Genomic DNA, 21,335 nt, shown 5'->3' on the forward strand with positions numbered 1-21,335 from the left:
AAATTAAGGACCTGAATAAATGGAGAGAAGTGCATGTTTATGGAAGGGAAGACTTATGAGAACGAACAAAGTTGGAGAGCTTCTATCCCTGATTTAAAGACATACTGTAAAGCTCCAGTAATTGAGACAGTGTGGCATTGGAGAAAGAATAGTCTTTTAAATGATTGATAGTTATAAACAACTGTATATACATATGCAAATAAATGAACTACACCGTTTTCTCACATTGTCTACAGTGAGTAACTCAAAATTGATTGTAGAATTAAATGTTTAAACTATAAAAACTTCTGGAAGAAAACAAGAGAAAATTGTCTCAGCCTTGAAAGAGTCAATGATTTCTTAGATTGGACATAAAAAAAAAGTGAACTTTTAAAAAAAATAATGGTGACTTGAACTTCATTTAAATTAAAAACATTTCTTAAAATTCCATTAAGAAAATGAAAAGACAAACCAAAGATTTGAAAATGTATATTGACAAAGAACTTAATTCAGAATTTGTAAAATAATAGGTTGGAAATAACTCATTCAAATGGGAAAATGGTTTGAAGACAAAATTATAGAAATGGCCAATGAGCACACATAAAAATGCCCAATATTATTAGCCAATCAGGGCAATGCATATTAAAAACACAAGGAGGTATTCCTACATACTTACACAGAATGCTGGGTGTTACGAAGAGTAATGCCATGTGTTGGAAAGGATGTTGGGCAACTGGAACTCCTGTACATTTTTAGTGGGAATATAAAGTAACCACTTTGGAAAGCAGTTTGACAGCCCTTTTAAAATGAAATGTACAGTTACTGTAGGATCCGGTAATTTGACTTGTGGGTAAAAAATATGGGATGGAACAGAACGGAATGGAACGGAGGGAGTGGGCAGGCCATGGACAGGAGCCTCACAGCCACATGAACGTGGTGAAGAGAGAAACAGGGCATATCCTACAATAGAATTCTCAGCAATAGAAAGAAATGAACTCCTGATACATGCAGCAAATCTCAATATTATGTTAATTTAAAGAACTTGGACCCAAAAGAGCATGAACAGTTGATTCCATATAAAGTTTCAGAAGAGGCGATTTATAGAAATAGGAAGCAGACTGGCAGTCGCTGGGCCTGTGTGCTTAGGTGGGTTGGGTAGGTGGCAGTGGTGAGGGTGTGACTGATAGGGGTGCACAGGAGCCTTCTGGTATGATGCAAACATTCTGTCCTGATTGTGATGGTAACTGCAGGAATGTCTACATTTGTGAAAATACCTAAAGTTGACTAAAAATAACTGACGTATTTTCTTTGTTGAGATAGAGTTTCCCACAAGTTTTGTATTATGCACATCATATTTCTTTTTAAAGTTTTCAAATTACCCCTATATGCTTTAGGGGTTTTTTTTGTTCTTGTTCCATTTGTTATTTTTAAATAAAAAATATATATTTTGAGTTTTCTTCTTGGTTATGTAGGATCACTGCTAAAACAACAGTAATCTCAGACATACTGAGAAAGTGAAGATCCCTCTTTTACCTCAGTATATCTGTCTTAACTTATTTTTTCCAAACTTTTTAGTGAATATGTAAAATAAGTATTTATATAAATAGAATTATATAACAATATTCTCCTGTTACCTTTCCCACCAAGTTATTTATATCACTGATATTTTTCTGTGATGACACATAGATATATGTACCTTAATTGTTTAATTGTGTGAATATATGGTAGTGATTCAATCCATTTCTGATGGCTATCCTTTTTTTTTTTCTTCTTTCTTTTTGCATTATGACCATCTTGGTTAGGGGACTTTTCCTAAAACTGTGTTTGCAATAGCAAGCACACTGCATTTTTTTTATTGACATATTTATTTGGCATGCCTTCTGGGGGCAAACAGTTGAGAGATTATGTTTTATTTTTGATAAATTTGAAGGTGGCCTTACTCGACCACAAAAGAAGAAATGTGTAACAGATTTACGTATTTTTAATATACTCCTCAATTTCATGTCTTTCAGTGAATTTCTAACTGGTAAAAGGATTACAGTATCCCTGCCTTCAGCCATTTATGGTATTTATCTTTGGAAACTTCTGCTACCCTGAGAGCAGTGACTTGAATGTGTCATGAGAGCACTTTTTAGGTGAACACCGCGGTGTTGCACTTGTCCTGCCTCTTACACTAAGGATCTCTCTCTTTGAAGGGGAGTTTTTGAGATCACTGTTACTGCCTATAGCAGGGTTGCTGGATAAAATAGAGACTGTCCTGTTAAGTCTGAATTTCAGATAAACAACAAATAACTTTTTACTTAAAGAATGTCGCAAATTTTGGATGGAGCATCCTTATACCTATTATTCATTGTTCATCTGAAATTCAAACTTAACTGGGCATTTTGTGTTTTTATTTGCTCAGTCTGACAACCTTAACTTATGGGGAACTAGCTAGATTGTGCCAAGCCCCACTGAATGTGGATTTCATGCATTTTAATGATTGCATATTTTTATGACTTGAGCCAGATTATAGTGATTCTAAGTATAATAACTTAGTGGATGTGTGAGTTTGTTCTGTGTTCTTATAAAACGAAGATTCCAGATTCTTTTCTTTCCCACCCTTCCTCCCCAGTAAAAATAGCTAACTCCTGTACACAGTAAAAAGCAGTAACGACCTGCACACCTGCATCAGTGGGCTCTGGTCCCTGTCATTTGGCAGAGGAAAAGCTCACGAAGTTACTTGGCATTGGACATTAGCAAACAAATCTATTGTATGAGTACTGTATCTGTTAATATTAAAATGTGTTGAGCTTTATCATTCTTTGAACCAAGTTACAGATACTTAAATGACACTTGAGTTTATATGAAGTGCATGTTCTTGAGGATATAGAAGTTGACTAAGATCAGCACTCTTGCTCCCAGACATCTTACTGTCTTGTCAGGGAGTTGGATATATAATCGGGTAATTATAATACAGGATAATGAACAGTGGTACTATGAGGCAGACAGCTCATTCTGGAAATCCTTGGATGGAAACACAGATTGGGGAATTATAGAATGCACCCTGGAAGTTGGCCCTTAGTGGATGAAAAGGGTTTGGATAGTTATAGAAGGTAATTTTGGGCCATGAAATAATGAAAAAAAAAAAGTCATAGAAGGTCTCATGTTTGGGAATTAGAACCAAAGCAAGTGACCCAACAGCTATGTAATGTAATTGAGGAAGTAAGGCAGTAAAGGCGGTGTGTTTGTTCCTTGGGGTCGTGTAACAAAGTACCTTAAACCTGGTGCTTAAATGGAAGATGTTTATTGTCTCACAGTTCTGGAGGCTAGAAGTTCAAAGTCAAGATGCTGGCGGAGTTGGTTCCCTCTGGTGGCTGTGTGGGAGAATCTCTCCCATGTCTCTCCCAGCTTCTGGTAACTTCCTGTGCCTGTAGATGGCATTCCGCTGTGTTTTCACATTGTCTTTCTTCTGTATGAGTCTCTTTATGTCCCAATTTGCCCTTTTTATAAGTGCCTGCTCATACTGGATTAGGGCTTATCCTAATGATCTCATGTTAACTGGATCATCTTGCAAAGACCCTATTTCCAGACAAGCTCAAATTCACAAGTACTGGTGGTTTGGGCTTCAGCATATTTGGGGGAACACAGTCAACCCTGAATAGGTGGAATGAGGGCTATATTTCAAGGAGTATAAGGAGCCATTGTTTAGTACGTTAAACTTTCCTTTTAGACAGATGGGAATCGTGACAGCTTTTTGCACGAAGAAGTAATACAAAGTTATGATTGTAATGTGGAAAGGTGCCCTCCAAAGTTGAGAGGATGGTATAGTATGTTTGTCTACTGTTGTTACAATGTAAAATAGTTGTCACTAATTTGTGCATAGTTAATTTTTGATGGACTTTAAATGTGAATGTTATTATAATCTCTCTTTCTTAAATATGAAGAAACTGAGGTTTAGAGAAAAACACTGGGTGAGGAGAGGAAGAGAGATGTTGGTAACTTGTTCCAGTGAGACTTGTTAAGCTTGAAGTATTGACTGAATATTGCTGTAGTGATGTTAAGAGTTGGTAGTTTAAAATTCGGGTCTGGAGTTTAGGAGATGGGTCAGAATGGCAAGCAACTATTTAGTAATCATCATTATAGACATGCTGTTTGAAACCGTAAGAATGGGCAAGCTTGCCTGGGATGGTCTACAGTCAGGGATAAAAAGAAAGGAGATGCTGAGGACAGAACCTTAGTAAGTTGGCTACATTTGAGCCACTGGAGTTGGGAGACGAGTCAGAGGAGATGCTTAAAAGTAGAGCCGGTAGCAAGAGAAGAAAAAAAGATGGAAGAAGTCCTGGCCAGATAGCTCAGTTGGTTAGAGTATTATCCTGAAGCACAGAGGTTCCCAGTTCAAACCTGGTCAGGGCACATACAGCAACAGATCTATGTTCCTGTCTCTCTTTCTCTCCCTTCCTCTCTCACTAAAATCAATAAAAAAAAAAAGAAATAATTTTTTAAATGAGGCAATGGTTAGTGTATAGTTTGCAGAATGGCAAAGGAGGATGAAAATTGAAATGGAATTGACATTTTGAGTGAGTAGTTTCAGTGAGCTGGTAGAATCCAGATTACAAGGCATATGTAGCAAATGAGTCAGGGAGTTGGACCGTCTTTTTGAGAGGTATATGTAGGGATAAGGATCTGGAGTTTGGTGAAAGAAGAGATGTTTTCTTTTTCTTTTTTTTTATTTTTATTAAGTGAGAGGCAGGGAGGCAGAGAGACAGACTTTTCTGCTTGTGCCTCGACCAGGATCCACCCAGCAAGGCCTCTACCAGATGATGCTCTGCCCATCTGGGGCTGCTGCTCCGTTGCTTGGCATACGAGCTATTTTAGTGCCTGAGGCGAGGCCGTGGAGCCATCCTCAGTGCCCAGGGCTAATTTTGCTTGAACCATTCGAGCCATGGCTGCTGGAGGGGGGAGAGAGAGAGAGGGAGGAAGAGAGAGAAGAGAGAGAGAGAGAGAGAGAAGGAGGAGGGGTGGAGAAGCAGATAATTATTTCTCCTATGTGCCTGATCAAGAATCGAACCTGGGACTTCCACAAGCTGAGCTGACTCTTTCTTGCTGGCCAGGGCTCAAATTTTTTTTTAATAAAAAGGATTCTTTTTTTTTTATGGTTAAATGGAAGGAACCATTGAAATACACATTAAAACAAAGATAAGAGTGGTTCCAGAATCCTAATTGGTGGGGAAGAGAGTACTGGTCTTCTGCAGAATTCTAGTCCTCAAGTATTTAATGGTTTAGAAAATTTGACTTATCTTCTACTGGTAGGGTGGGAGATGGGTGGTTCACAATATAAAATAATCTCAGATTAATGTTACTATTAAATATACTTTTAAGATTTTTAAGGAATGAAAGAAGTTATACGTCCCTTGGATTATATATATATAAATAAAATAGTTACTGCTTGGGTTAAAGTTACTAGTTCGGCTGCTATTTAGGATGCTGCTTTCTGAGTTTCTAGTGAGCGGAGACCTCATCAGTCTTGACCTGCCCCGTGCTTCTTCTCCTTAAGAGCTATTTCCTAGCTGGTGGTGCTGCCTGGGCCGTGATTGGGTTGCTTATAAAGCTGAGCAAGAGGCTTGGTGGTTCCACGGTTATGATATTCAATTTCAGGGAAAGAATATTTTTTAATGGTAAAAGATTGTATTCACATTTTTTACCTTTTATAGAGTACGAAATTCAATGTTAATATTCAACATATTCTTTTTTTAATTTGCTATATCTTTGTTATTTAAATTTTGTGTGTGAAATGTTTGATGCTGCGGAAGAGTGTATAAAATACATACGTTTCAGCCTAAAAGTAACAAAAAAGAATACATATTACCTATTACTCAGGTTGAAACAGAAATAACTAGTATTTTAGAAGACTGTGTCCTTCTCTCATATTCCCACCCTGATTGTCCCCAGAGTTGCCATTATCCTGACTTACATGCTACCCTTTTTTTTTTTTTTGCATTTTTCTGAAGCTGGAAATGGGGGAGACAGTCAGACAGACTCCTGCATGCGCCTGACCGGGATCCACCCGGCACGCTCACCAGGGGGCCACGCTCTGCCCACCAGGGGGCGATGCTCTGCCCCTCTGGGGCGTCGCTCTGCCGCGACCAGAGCCACTCTAGCGCCTGGGGCAGAGGCCAAAGAGCCATCCCCAGCGCCCGGGCCATCTTTGCTCCAATGGAGCCTCGCTGCGGGAGGGGAAGAGAGAGACAGAGAGGAAGGAGAGGGGGAGGGGTGGAGAAGCAGATGGGCGCTTCTCCTGTATGCCCTGGCCGGGAATCGAACCCGGGACTTCTGCACGCCAGGCCGACGCTCTACTGCTGAGCCAACCGGCCAGGGCCACTATCCCTTTTCTCTATAAGATATGTTACTGTCTGTATATTCCTAAATGACATGCTGTTTACTTTGAAAAAATGAATAGTGTGACAAGCTGAGTTAGGGAAGCGCAGCACCTGCCCTGTTAGATGAAGTCTTCTAGGGAAAGGGCCGGCTGGTTTGGCATCAAGTTCAAGTTCATCAAGTTCATCATGAGTTTCAAGGGCTTCTGCTCAGGCTTCCAGTTAAGTGTGTCAGGAGTTAGTTCTTGGAAACAAGGCCACCCTGGTCAGGAATCTGACAGGGCTGCCGTGTGGACCCCGCGTTACGTGTTTGCTCAGCAGGTCTATGGGCATGGGAAAGAGTGCTGTCTTTGTTTTTAATTTCTAAACTCTCTGTGGTCTTGTGTCAGCACAGAGGAGCGCAGTGCAGCGCAGCGGAACACAGTGGGGAGGTGAAATACCTGTGCTTAACTGACCCAGGGAGCAAGGCTAGCTGCGTGTGAAGAAACATCTGGAATAGGCTCATCGGGGTGTTCTGTGCTTAAGAACAAGGTCAAGGTGTCCCTAGAAGATGACAGTTTGTCGTGCTGTCTCAGGAGTCACATTGCTACAGTCCTGACTGGTTGTCCTTCAAACCCTGTGTGCAGCAGGTGTTCAGGGACTTCTGTGCCCAGGCCTCCCCAAGGGTCACTGTCGTCTGTCTTCCCTGCTGGCTCCCCTCTGTTCTGTATCCTGAGTCATTTTTTTAAAATTAAAAATGTACTCTCTCTCTCTCTCTTTTTGATGGTAATCATCTTGAGAAAGGACGCAGGGAAGGTAAATGTTTTGAGCTCTTGCATGTCTGTGAAAACATTTCTTCTAATTTCATGAGATTGTTTGACTAGGTGAAGAATTCTAGGTTGGAAATAATTTTCCTTTATAATTTTGAAGCAGTGGCTCCCGTGATCGCCTTCCTTCCAGTATGATGGTTGAGAAGACTGACCTCAGTTCTGAGTGTTTGTGTGTGGTGTGTATTTTCTTTCTAGAAGCTTCTAAAATCTTCCTTTTGCCCAAGTCTGTATTATGATGTTTTCCCAGCTGTGTGCCTCAGTGTAGGTCTGCCTTCGTTTTTTCATACACTTGGTCCTTTCACGCGGGCGGCCCCGCCCTTCAGCTTGGGACAGACTTCCGGAATTCCCTGATTTTTCCCGGCCTTCCGTACCTCCCCTCCCCCTTTCTGGAGCTCCTCTCATTCAGAGAGTGCGCCCCTGGACCAGCCCTGTCCTACTGTTCTCCTTTCTCTCCTACTTCTTGTCGCTTTAGCTTTCTTCTCTGCTACTTGGAAGACTGTTTTTAATGTCTAAGAACTCTTTATTTTTCATGTTGTTGATTGTGTTCTGTTCTTGTTTTATGGCCATAACAACTTCTCATCTCTGTGAGGAATATGAAATACATTCTGCGTCTAGAGAACTGGTCATACGTGGCTTGTCTGCTCGTGATTACAGGTCGAGGACTGGAAAGCCGACTGGAAACGGTTTGGGGTGTAGCACTGATACTGGCAGGTGGGCCTGATGAGCCCCAGAGAAGCTCTTGCTCCCTCTCCAGCTTCTGCTGAGGGGGCAGCTCTGGCCTCCGAGCATCCTGGCAGGGCGAGTGGGGGCCGGAGTCAAAGTACTTCTGAAACAGGTGTAATGGGAACTTCCTTGGTGGACCCTCTTCCTCTGTCTCTGCCACCTGCCGCCGCTCCGTGTCCCTGTCCCTGTCGGAGTCCGAGAGTAGCTGGGACTGCCTCCCGGAGGTTCTCCGGCCAAGGTTTGCGTTTCTCCGCTGCCCCTGCCGCCTGCCGGGCTGTTGGGCTACCTGGGGCTGCTGAACCGCTCACCAGTGCTGGCTCCCACCCCACTTCCTGTCTGCCGAGGGCTTGTCACTCTTCTCTCTTCTCTGCTGCTCTAACCTCTCTGCATTGTTGCTCTCTCTTCTCCTCCCAGGGTTATGTCTAAAAGTCTCTTGCTGCTTCCATGATAGAGTGAAATTATTTACATGTTTTTAATTTGCCACCCTCATCCCAAAGCCCTGATTATTTAAAAAGTTTAATTGATAGCTCACCTCTTAAGACCTGAACAGATGATTAAAGATAGCCCTTTGCATCTCTTGGTTTGGTTTTCACATTCATATTGATAGTACATGAAACTCATTGTGTGGACCCCTTGAGACTCTGTGAACTCAAGGGGCTATAAGTGACTCCAGCATTTGTGAATAAAAAGGTTGATTGTTTTTTAAATTTGCTCTTGTAGGAAAGTGGAAAGGTTTCTGACTATCCAGCAGTGATTGTGGAGCCAGTTCCAAGTGCCAGATTAGAGCAGGGCTATGCGGCCCAGGTGCTGGTTTATGACGATGAGACTTTTATGATGCAAGATGTGGCAGAAGAACAAGAAGTTGAGACCGAGAATGTGGAAACAGGTAGACATCTCACCAAATGTTTATTCTTTATAACTTTCTCATTTTGTTATAGTCAACGTTACTATTGCCAGATGAATAAGATACAAAAAAAATAAACCCTCTTTTTAATGCTAGTTAGTATAGATTGGAAACTCATACAACATCTCTTGTTTAAGGGAATTTGTATGAATGTAAGAAGTTCTCCATTGTAATTTTTTTGAGGTATAACAGAATCCCATATCATGGACCCCATGGAAAAAATTATAGGCCCACAATAATAAAATTATTTGTATCAATTTTTTCAGGGAGTGTGCAAATTAACTAGTTGTTATTTACTAACAGAGGTATTTCAGTAGGCTAGCATATGAGGGTATTTTTTTTATTTAAAAAATAAATACTTTATTCTCATTTTATAACAGATTAATAGTTTCTTTGAATCAGTGTTGGTGGAGCAGTATGATTTTTTTCCCCTTAGGTCTGAAGCATCTTGGAAGTAGTCTATCAGATTCTTGTTCCCTTTCTGTCTTCTTAGGAATTGTGGTGTTTAAGTCGTTCCATGGTGAGATAATTGTGTGTTTAATTGGGGGTTAGTATGTATAAGTCTTGGAGAAACCTTTTATTTTTTGCTATTGACTATAAAGAAAATAAGAGTATTTTATCCAATGGATTGTAGCAACTATTTCATAATAAACATTAAAATTTATCTTTGGCCCTGGCTGGTTGGCTCAGTGGTAGAGCATTGGCCCAGCGTGTGGAAGTCCCAGGTTTGATTCCCAGCCAGGGCACACAGGAGAAGCGCCCATCTGCTTCTCCACCCCTCCCCCTCTCCTTCCTCTCTGTCTCTTTCTTCCCCTCCCGCAGCCAGGGCTCCATTGGAGCAAAGTTGGCCTGGGCGCTGGGGGTGGCTCTATGGCCTCTGCCTCAGGCGCTGGAATGGCCCTGGTTGCAACAGAGCAACGCCCCAGATGGGCAGAGCATCGCCCTCTGGTGGGCATGCCAGGTGGATCCCGGTCGGGCGTATGCAGGAGTCTGTCTGTCTGCCTCCCCATTTCCAACTTCAGAAAAATACAAAAACAACAACAAAAAAAGGCTGTTACAGGTTACTATTTGAAAAGTAACAAGTTTATGCCAATGGAATTAATAATAGAAAGTTTTGATAGACTTGTTTGAGGTCCTGGCCGGTTGGCTCAGTGGTAGAGCATCAGCCCAGCGTATGGACATCCTGGGTTCAATTCCCGGTCAGGGCTTACATGAGAAGCGACCATCTGCTTCTCCACCCCTCCCCCTCTCCTTTCTCTCTCTCTCTCTCTCTTTCTTCTCCTCCCGCATCCACGGTTCAGTTGGAGCAAGTTGGCCCCAGGTGCTGAGGATGGCTCCATGGCCTTGCCTCAAGTGCTAAAATAGCGCGGTTGCCAAGCAATGGCCCCAGATGAGCAGAGCATCATCTGGTAGGGGGCTTGCTGGGTGGATCCAGGTTGGGATGCATGCGGGAGTCACTCTACCTCCCTGCTTTTTACCTAAGGAAAAAAAAATAAATGTACAGGAGACTTGTCTGAGAAGATTGAGTTGTATAGGATCTGCCTCTTCATCTTATACCTTAACATACTATATTTACCTTTTTAACCTTTTGATTAAATTTATGAGGTTATATTAATAAGCTTTGCATTTTTCTTTCTTTCTTTCTTTCTTTTTTGTATTTTTCTGAAGCTGGAAACGGGGAGAGACAGTCAGACAGACTCCCGCATGCGCCCGACCGGGATCCAACCGGCACGCCCACCAGGGGCGACGCTCTGCCCACCAGGGGGCGATGCTCTGCCCCTCCGGGGCGTTGCTCTGCCGCGACCAGAGCCACTCTAGTGCCTGGGGCAGAGGCCAAGGAGCCATCCCCAGCGCCCGGGCCATCTTTGCTCCAATGGAGCCTTGGCTGCGGGAGGGGAAGAGAGAGACAGAGAGGAAGGAGGGGGGGTGGAGAAGCAAATGGGCGCTTCTCCTATGTGCCCTGGCCGGGAATCGAACCCGGGTCCCCCGCACGCCAGGCCGACGCTCTACCGCTGAGCCAACCGGCCAGTGCCAGCTTTGCATTTTTTATGTGCAAGAGCACTGTTTTTAATATGTTTCAGAGGAAAGCTCAATTTTTAGGATTATGGAATGTTTTAGAGAGAGCGAAGAAGGAAGATGGTTGGTAGGATTTGGATGGACAGATAGGAAGTAGGCAAAAGGCACTGTAAAGAAAGTGTCATTAACGAATGGGTGGAATATTGAAGTTCAAGGTATGTTTAGACAGTATTGAATAAATAAGACATTGACAGAGGTTCTATTAAGAGTTGTGACTAGATTGTGATATGAACCTGAGACTTAGTCATTAGTTATATAAAATACAGAAAGATTTGGAAGGTTTTTAGTGGAAAGTACTATGTGTTTAGTATTTCAGTAGATAGATGAATTGTTGATGGAAAGATGAGAGAGGAAGGCTAGCCATTGTAGTATGGATCCAGGAATAACTTGAGAAATATTAAAGCAAAGTTAGAAGCAATAGTAACAGAAGGAGCTTATATAAGCTATACAACTATTTAAGGTCTAACAAGACATGACAAATTAAGGGGAGAGGCACAGTTAAGATATTACTTTGCTTTTTGACACTAAGTGATGGTGGTATCCTGTAGGGCAGTGGTCCCCAACCCCCAGGCCGTGGACCGGTACCAGTCTGTGGGCCTTTTGGTACTGGTCCGCAGAGAAAGAATAAATAACTTATTATTTCCGTTTTGTTTATATTTAAGTCTGAACAATATTTTATTTTTAAAAAATGACCAGATTCCCTCTGTTACATCCATCTAAGACTCACTCTTTTTTTTTTTTTTTCATTTTTTCTGAAGCTGGAAATGGGGAGAGACAGACAGACTCCCGCATGCGCCCGACCGGGATCCACCCGGCACGTCCACCAGGGGCGACGCCCTGCCCACCAGGGGGCGATAATCTGCCTATCCTGGGCGTCGCCATGCTGCGACCAGAGCCACTCTAGTGCCTGGGGCAGAGGCCACAGAGCCATCCCCAGCGCCCGGGCCATCCTTGCTCCAATGGAGCCTCGGCTGCGGGAGGGGAAGAGAGAGACAGAGAGGAAAGCGCGGCGGAGGGGTGGAGAAGCAAATGGGCGCTTCTCCTGTGTGCCCTGGCCGGGAATCGAACCCGGGTCCTCCGCACGGTAGGCCGACGCTCTACCGCTGAGCCAACCGGCCAGGGCCTTAAGACTCACTCTTGACGCTTGTCTCGGTCACGTGATACATTTATCTGTCTCACCCTAAAGGCTGGTCCGTGAAAATATTTTCTGACATTAAACCGGTCTGTGGCCCAAAAAAGGTTGGGGACCACTGCTATTGGGATTTGAGGAAGGCATGACTATTGTGGCAGACAGGTAAGTTTGGTAACAGGTGTGTTGATTTTGAGTTGAAGCAGAACATTGATGAAGACATACTCGGGTATTTAAAGATGAACAACTGTTTTGTCAAGGTCACGTGACAGCCTGACCTGTGGTGGCGCACTGGATAAAGCGTCGACCTGGAAATGCTGAGGTTGCCGGTTCGAAACCCTAGGCTTGCCTGGTCAAGGCACATATGGGAGTTGATGCTTCCAGCTCCTCCCCCTTCTCTCTCTGTCTCTCTCTCCTCTCTCTCCCTCTCTGTCTCTCCCTCTCTCTCTCCTCTCTAAAAATGAATAAGTAAAATAAAATTAAAAATTAAAAAAAATTTTAAAAAAAAGGTCACGTGACAAAAGGGAAGGCATTCTCAAATTAGGATAATTTAAGGGATGTTTTAATAAATGGCTAGTTCCACGTATGTGGGCAAGCGTGTGGTGGCCATGGCGATAGGGCGGTGCTCCAGCTCCAGCAGTGACAGAGCTGCTTCTGTCCTTGGGTGCTTTGGCTAAAGGGAGGGAAGGGTTATCAACACCTAGGAGGAGAGGGCCCTGGGGAGAGGGTGATCTTGGGAGAACCTGGGATCAGCAGTCCAAGGACACAGCTGGCTTGAGGGTGATGCCTTACGAAGGAACCAGGGAACAAGGGCTCTGATTGTGTTGCCTTCTGTCCCTCTCCTCCCCTTCCTGTTGCTCCATTGAACTAACCCAGTCTGAGCCCATGGAGTGCTGCTGACGAAGTTAGCCTCCTGGGACCCGGGGCAGACAGAAGGAAGGGGGAGACTTGATGTGGAGGGGTAGAGGGCAGCTATCGAGTACCACTGGAGCTTGGTCAAGGAAGGTCAAGGAGCCCGATGTGGGAATCACTCTAATTGAAGCCATGGAAATAAATGGAATCCCCACAGGGAATAATAGTATTGGAGAGATTTCCCCAAGGGACAAGATATTTAAGTCCGATGTTTGTCTCTGTGATCAAGAACAAAGAACATAAAATTAAGGAATTAACTCTAGGGAGTATTTACATTTCAAGGAACAAGAAGCTAAAGAGTCATCAGAAAATTCTGGGTGACTATTCCTGAGGGTTTCCCCCCTTTTTCTTTTTGTCTTTTAGTAGCTCTTGTTATTAGGAAAGGGAAAACTATTGATTGGATTGGTTGGTCTGGTTGAAGAGTGCCACTTTATCACTTATTTGGCAGTATTTAATCTTCTCAGAGTCTGTCTCACTGTCATCCAAAAGGACATCAGGGTTGCGAGGATTACATAAATTACATATGTAAAGCATAGTGCTTGTGGTGTAGTAAGTGTTCCATAGGTGTTTTCTTGACTTCATTTATACCTTTCCATGTGCCTTCTGGTAGGAGAAGGTCTATTAGTGCATTAAAACAGAACATTTGTTTATTTCTGTTACACTTTACTCTTTCCTTTCACTTCCACTTGTTAAAGAACAAATGCTTTGTACCTCCAAGTCCTTACTTTTTCCTCCTTCTCTCTTCCTTAACTCACTGTGCTTTGGCAACTACATTTACCATCCTCCTGAAGCTCTTTATCAGATTTCAGAGACCATATCTCTGCCAAATTAGGTGACCCACAGAATCAGCCAGAAATAGCTCCTTCTTAACTTGGCCTCCTTACCTACTGAGACAGTGTCTTGCTGTTTTTCTTACTGTCCCTGGCATGGACTTTGCTGTTTATGCCTCTGAGCTTTTGCTCAAATAGTTTCCTATCAAGAGTGAGTTGAGGTATTACCTGTTCTTTCCGGCCTGGCTACATGAAACTTTCCACAGTGATTGTGGCCCCCTAGAATACACCATTTCCTGATCTCTGTAACAGTTGGGCCATCTGGGTTTAAGCACCTGACCATGCAATCTCTTACACTGTTCTTGTGCGTTAACTCTTTGTTTTCAAAGCGAGTGTATAAGTCCCTTGAAGACAGAGATTGTATTTTTAAATTCTGTCAAATATTAGTGTATAATATAGTGTTTAGCACAGGCATGGCCAACAGTTTTTGCCCCCAGGCCAGATTAGAAAGAAAACTTTTTTCACAGGCCGGACTAAATACTAAAATTAAAAAATGTTAAATACAAAAAAGATTCATTTAAGTAAACAAAATTTTATTATGTAATTTGTTTATCAAATTAGTGAAAAAAAATTTAATTACAATATTTTAATAAAATATAATTACATACCTTATAAATATCCAAACTGTATCGCAATCAATTGAAACGATATTTAATTAATAGAATGAGCTTGAAAGGGTTATATTGCAAATAAAACAATTATTTCATTTTATAAACAGCTTGGACACGTTTTCAGTTATCAACTGCAGCTATTGTCTATGCTACAGTCAGTCCCACTTGATTCAGCACACTTGACCACAAAAATAACGAGTTGTTTGACCTTGGGTGCGCACTGGCAAACTCCGCCTAAAAGAATGTGGGTTTCACATCGCTGCTAAATGTCAAACAATTCATATCGAGTACAGATGAGTACAAAAGTTGTAAATCTTTATAGTGGAATTTTAAAAAAAATAAGTATCGCGAATCTATTCGACCAATTATTGGAAGTTAACCCTAGATTAGTCACACGTGGAATTCTTTTCCGTGTATCACTATCTTCTTAAATATCTCGATTTCTGATAATCAAAGAGGCTTCCGCTTCTGAGTAGCTGAAATTTTAAAGTAGCAGAGAATATTAAAAATTTAATCGCGGGCCACATAAACTCATTAAGCCCGTGGGCCGTATGTTGGCCATGCCTGGGTTAGCACATAGCTGTTAGGAAGTACAGACTGAAACAAATTAAGTTTTGACTTATATTGCCATTTAATCAAGTACCATCTATGTAAAATCTTAAATATTTTTTGTTTATAAGCTAAATATTGATTACCTTAGGGTTATTTAAAAAACATAAAAATATAAGGCCCTGGCTGGTTGGCTCAGCAGTAGAGCGTTGGCCTGGCATGTGGAATTCCTGCATTCGATTCCTGGTCAGGGCACACAGGAGAAGTGCTCATCTGCTTCTCTACTCTTCCCGTCTCCGTCTTCCTCTCCCCTTTACTTCTCCCTCCCCCCCCCCCTTCCCCTTCTGTAGCCATGGCCCAAATGGTTCAAGCACATTGGCCTTGGGCACTGAGGATGGCTCCATGGCTTTGCCTCAGACACTAAAAAAGCTCGGTTGCCAAGCATCAGAACAAGCCCCAGATGGCCAGAGCATAGCCCTGTAGGGGGCTTGCCAGGTGGATCTGGGTCCCTGTGCCTGCGGGAGTCTGTCTGCCTCCCCGCCTCCCACATAATAAAAAAAAATGTAGTCATCCAAAAGACATAAATATGGTCATCTAAAATATATCAGTCATAATGTTGTCATACTTAGATTAATATTATATTGAAATCATAGTAGGTTTAATCATTCTTGTACACCTACATTTGTCTTTTTTTTTCTTACAATGAAAGCAATACATGTTCATTGGAAAAATTCAGAAGTATTCCAAAGAATAAACAAATAGTGAAAATCACCCATAATCCTAACCAGAGAGAGGCTTTTCTACACTCCCTGCTGGCCTTTTTCTTTCTAATGTTCCTTTGAAATATAACTAACACTGTGTTATGCAATTCAAATAGAACTACTAATCTTTATTAACAGACATTGGCTGAAAAGGGTCTGGTAGCCTCTTTCTTTTCTCCTCTAATCATTGAGAGCAGGACTTTGGTTTTTAACCAGGTATTAAAACAAAAACTTGGACTTCGTAAATAATTATCAAGAAAACTTAGAAAACATTTTTTGTGATCAACAAAATTGTGTTCAGAGATTAGTTGAAAAGGCCAATGAATAATAAGAATTTTTATATAATTCAACAGGAAAGCAGTACCTTGTTTTTTAAGTAAATGAAAGTTTAGGTTTATAAAAATACAGTATAAGAAAATAAAACCAGATTGCTCTTTTAAAAAATAAGATGAATCCAATTTCTTTCTTGAAGAATCTCAAGACTTAAGTTGGCTTCATGATGAGCTGTGATAATTTTTGCATTTGTTATATTATCAGAAATTCTCCCTGTGACACAAAGGGACTCTTTTCATCAGAAAATATCATTGCCACAGAGAGGTAGAAGATCAACATGAAAAACTGGGAACCTGAAAAGGAGTCCCTTCCCAGGGTTACCTGAGGTGAAACAGATTGAGCCCGGAGGAAGACAGTGCTGGCAGGTCGTTCTTAATTTATTAAGAATATGTATAATTTTACATATAATTATAATTATTTGAACCCGCTATACTGTATTTTTATTTAAAGGGTGACAATGATTCCTCCTGAAGGAAAGAGAAATAATACTACATATATATAGTAATTTTCCTCCTGAACAGTTTGCGATCTGAGTTCTTCCCTGTCATGTTCCTAATACTTGTGTTTTTTTTTTGTCCATAAAGTTGTAGGGCTATTTCATGGCTTCACTTCCTTGGAAACTATTACTGAACTTCTTCAGGCCTTTTAAAATGTTCATTTCTGGTATTTCTGCTTCTAATCTAGAATTTTCCTTATTTGTGTGTGACAGAGACAGGAAGGCAGGGACAGACAGGAAGGGAGAGAGATGAGAAGCATCAATGCATCAATTATTTGTTGCGGCACCTTAGTTCATTGATCCTTTTTTTTTTTTTTTTTAACAGAGGGAGTCAGAGAGAGGGACTGATAGGGACAGACAGGAAGGGAGAGAGATGAGAAGCGTCCGTTCTTCCTTGCAGCTTTAACACAACCCCTATACACTCATTTTTGGAGGCCATAAGAAATAGGGAGGCTAATGAGAGACTGCTGGTTAATTCTGCAGTTTGTCTTAGGGGAAACAGAATTTCAAAAGATAGAATAGTCAAAAGGAGAAGAAAACAGGCTGACTTCTTGAGCTTACCAAAGGAAGGAAAAAAGGACGAGGGCTCGCTCTGCCCTGAAATCAGTTGTGGGGTTAGCTGAGACTGCCTTTGGTGTGGATGGCACTTTGTGTGTGGGGGTGGGAGAGGGGGGGTAAAGCTGGGGGGAGCTAGAAGAAAAAATTAGGTATGTCCCTACTGTAAAGGAGCTGGTTCTCTATTAGGGCACATATATAAGAAAACAACTCTTTGTAACCCAAGGTTTAATAAAATCAGTGTTGTGAGAGTGAGAAGAGAGCTGTTAGCTATTGTGATGGAAAGTTCATGTTTTAGCTGGGCTTGGGAGAAAAAATAAAATTTTGTTTGGGAAGTGTTAAGAAAAAAATTTAATGACAGCTGTTAAGGCACAGCAAGGAAAACTTGATTCAAGGGGGTCTGTCATGATGGGTATAGAAACCACTGCACTGGAATTTTTCAGTGAGGGATGGAGATTGAGATTGGGTCCAACTATGAATACAGTGGACAAGCGAGGATTTATAACCACAGAGTGGGCTGGATCTGTGGGTGGAACAAGAGGAAACGTCAGGAGTAAGTGCGGTTCTGGCTTAACTGATCTAACAAGATTCATGCTGAAGACAGGTGGGCGTGATCAGACATCACCTGGGGGGTGGTAGAGGGTAAGGAACTTAGTTAGATATTGATAGTCGTAGACATGGAGAATGGAGTATTCTGATATCTAAATAAATTGACTTAGCCTGGTCACTGATAAAACTTGATTTTATAAGGAAGTACACAGATGGGTCTAAGAGAAGGTCCGAGGTCCGGACTTAAGTTTGGTAGACAAAGAGTTGTTGTCATTAGTAAAGTTTTTTTTCTGGTTGAGAAGTCATCATTTATACCTTCTCCTATCTTACCTCCTATAACATTACCAAATCGTGTCAGTTTTGTCCTCAAATTATATCTTGAATCTACTAGTTTCTTTGTATCTCCATTGCTACTAGCCTCGTCCAATCTATATTTTTTGTATAAGGACTGTGTTGGCCTTTGGCGTTCTAATTGTCTTCTTGCTTTAACTCTTGTCCCTTCTTCCTACCACCCCAAGCAATCCATTCTTAACATAATAGCGAAAGTGACTTTAAAAATACAAATTGAGCCTGACCAGGCAGTGGCGCAGTGGATAGAGCGTCGGACTGGGATGCGGAAGTACCCAGGTTCGAGACTCCGAGGTCGCGCGCGGGCTCATCTGGCTTGAGCAAAGAGCTCGCCAGCTTGGACCCAAGGTCGCTGGCTCCAGCAAGGGGTTGCTCGGTCTGCTGAAGGCCCACGGTCAAGGCACATGTGAGAAAGCAATCAATGAACAACTAGGAAGTCGCAATGCGCAACGAGAAACTGATGATTGATGCTTCTCATCTCTCTCTGTTCCTGTCTGTCTGTCCCTGTCTATCTCTGCCTCTGTAAAAAAAAAAATATAAATTGAGTCACTTAGGATAGTGTGCAGGATATTTTAAGACACTGAATAATTTGGCTCTTTTCATCTGTCTAGAAACAATAACAACAATAATGACAATAGCAAAACTCCTAACATTTAAAATTTCTTTATTGTATTGCCAGAAATAGTTCTTAGGGCTTTAATATTGACATTCTTCATACTCTTTATCAGCCCTGGGCTAAAGAACTTTTCCAAGGCTAGACATCTATTTAAGTGGTGAAGCAAGGAGTTAAAGTGAAATGGTAACTAGAGCTCTAGATCCCAAGGACATAAGTATTATGATGGATTATATCGTAGCCCTTCTTCCAGAACATACCTACCCTTTTGTTAATGCACACTTCACCTTCACAGGTTGCGCATCTATGCTGTTGTTTCTGAACATCCTGCTTTCCATTTTTCAGATTCTAACTCCTGGTTGGTCATCCCTTAGATCTCAGTTTGAATGTCGCTTTTTTAGAGAGAGAGGCTTTAGTTAATACTCTTGAATCTCAGTAGCGACTGTTCTGTTACTTCTGTCATAGCCCCCCATTGTTTAAAAAAAAAATATATATATATATTTATTTATTTATTTCGTTGGCAGCTACAACTTGTGATACAGTAAACTCTCACGTTAAAGCAGTAATTAATTCCAAAAATTCCAATCGTTTAAAATATGGCATTATTGGGAGTTTTAAAAAATAACCTGAGTGTCTGCTGTGTGAAGGAGGAAGTGTGTGTGGAATGAGTTCCAGGAATCAGGGCTCCAAGGTTCAGGGTTCAGGGTTCCAGGGTTCAGGCAGCTAGCCAAGTGAGTTGAAGATCTGGTTGTGGTTTGGTGCCACCTGGTGGCATGTGTGTACTCCAGTGACTGCTGTTTGAGGACAGAGTGGAAGATGGGAGGTGATCACCAGGTCTCTTGAACTCATGTACATGACGTTTTACTCTATTATATTTATATTTATGTTTATTTGTTTAATGTTTCCACACAATGTTTCATGCAGCCAGAGACCTTATTCGTTGTGTTCACGGGTATATGGTCAGAGCCAAATATGACTTAGGTTTTCAGTAAAATATTTGTTGAACGAGGGAGTGAACAAGAAGACATCATGAACCAGAACAGAACACCAGGAATTTTGTATTTGACTTGAAGACCGACAAATAATGCAATTTAACTTGAGATTAGGCTTTGTAGAGATATCTGTTTGAGAGACTAGAAAGATAAGAGTACAACCAGGTTGTGGTGGCCCTTGAATAAAACAGGAACCATGTGAAACATGATCTGGAGAAGATGAGAAGTGAAAAGAAGGACATTTATTTTAAGCAACTAGAGCATACTAAAATAATAGGGATAGAAGGGATAGCGTCCAAAATACGAAGGTGGGGCGTAGGTCAGGTGTTATAGTAAACTGGGCTAATCTAACAGAGGGCAACAAGGGGGAGGGGAGGACTGAAAATATAAATAAGTCAAGATAGTAGAAATAAGTCTCAAACATCAGTATTTATATTAAAATCACCTATTGTGATAGGAACATGAATCTGTGCTGTTTTTAACAGGTACACAAAGCAAAAATAATTAAAAAGAATAGAAAAATATATTCATCAGAAAACCAGTAGCCAAAGGAAGCTGGTATAATAAAATAAAATATAAAATAAAATAAATTGAGGGTGAAAATCTTTAATCCAGACAGACTCTTCAAACTGCTAAAAAGGAACAGAATCTTCATAAACTTATATGTATCTAACAACATAGCTTTAAACTACCATTTAAAGCAAAAGCTTTCAGAACTGCAGAGAGAAGTGGACATGTTGACAAAACATTGGGACTTGAACACATCTCTGTCAATGTTAAAAAGTCAAGCAGACACAATTAAAAATGGCATCAAAGACCCTGAACCACAAGATTGACAACTTCCATAAGCTGCAGGTCCATAGAACATTATACCCTAATCCAATAAATTGCAACGTTGTTCATTTTCTCAGTTATATATAGGTCAGTTTTTAACTGGGTGCTAGGTCATAGGGGAATCTCAACAAGGTCCAGAAAATCAATATCATTCAAAATATATTATTTCATTATAATGCAGTAAAATTAGAAATCAACAATGAAAAGACCAAAGTACATCAAAATTGGCAACCAAAAACTCACTAGTTGATTAATGGATGAAGGAGGAAATGAAAATTATAAAATATTGACAGCTAAAAATAATGAAAGCATTACATAAAAATAATGAAAGCATTGCATATGAGATGTGACAGGCACAATTCACTAGAAATTTAATAGCTCTAAATGTATTTTTTGATCATGTGTTTGATGCTAGATGTTAATAAAGGATCAGTAGGATAAACTCTAAGTACAAGAAAGAATAATAAATTAATAAATATCAATATTAATAAAATAGAAAATACAAAAGAATACATTATTAATAAAACCCTGAAGTTAATAAAAATGGATAAACCTTCGTAAAGACAGATCAAGAAAAATGAGTGCTATGAAGACCAAAAGTATGACCGTTAGATGGGAGGGTTTTAAAATCATTAGAGAACACTGAATAGCCTGTTGCCTGAAGACCTGTGATGTGGACAATTAAAAAAAATGAATTACAACTAAATTAAGAAGAAGAAATAGAAAACCTAAGCAACTCAATAACCATTTATTTCACACATGCATACCCTCATTGAAATAAAATTCAGACCAGATGTATTACAAAAATTTCAAGGGATACATAATCCTTATCATATACAAATTATAGAAAACCAGTAAAAAAGGAAAAGTTTTTTTCACTTATTTTATGATATTAGTTTAACCTTAACCTTAAAACTGATCAAATATAAAAAAAGAAAGCCTGACCAGGTGGTGACGCAGTGGATGGAGTGGACTA

General features: G+C 40.9%; 1 protein-coding gene and 1 non-coding gene across 5 annotated transcripts in view; one reads left to right on the forward strand and one right to left on the reverse strand.

Moving 5' to 3' along the window:
• The window catches only part of ELF2 (E74 like ETS transcription factor 2), a 100,326-nt gene that overhangs the window by 45,879 nt on the left and 33,112 nt on the right, over nucleotides 1-21,335 (forward strand). For 3 of the 4 annotated variants that reach the window (XM_066233084.1, XM_066233078.1, XM_066233082.1), the window contains exon 4: nucleotides 8,588-8,753. The exons of the other annotated variant lie outside the window; for it this stretch is intronic. In XM_066233084.1, the coding sequence (XP_066089181.1) occupies nucleotides 8,588-8,753 (166 nt within the window). The remainder of the gene's footprint in view (nucleotides 1-8,587; nucleotides 8,754-21,335) is intronic. 4 annotated transcript variants of the gene reach the window in all.
• Nucleotides 11,895-11,970, reverse strand: TRNAG-ACC (transfer RNA glycine (anticodon ACC)). The gene has a single exon. It is a non-coding gene; the product is annotated as a tRNA-Gly (tRNA).

This window comes from Saccopteryx bilineata, chromosome 1 (genome assembly GCF_036850765.1).
Source record: "Saccopteryx bilineata isolate mSacBil1 chromosome 1, mSacBil1_pri_phased_curated, whole genome shotgun sequence".
Classification (NCBI taxonomy): domain Eukaryota; kingdom Metazoa; phylum Chordata; class Mammalia; order Chiroptera; family Emballonuridae; genus Saccopteryx; species Saccopteryx bilineata.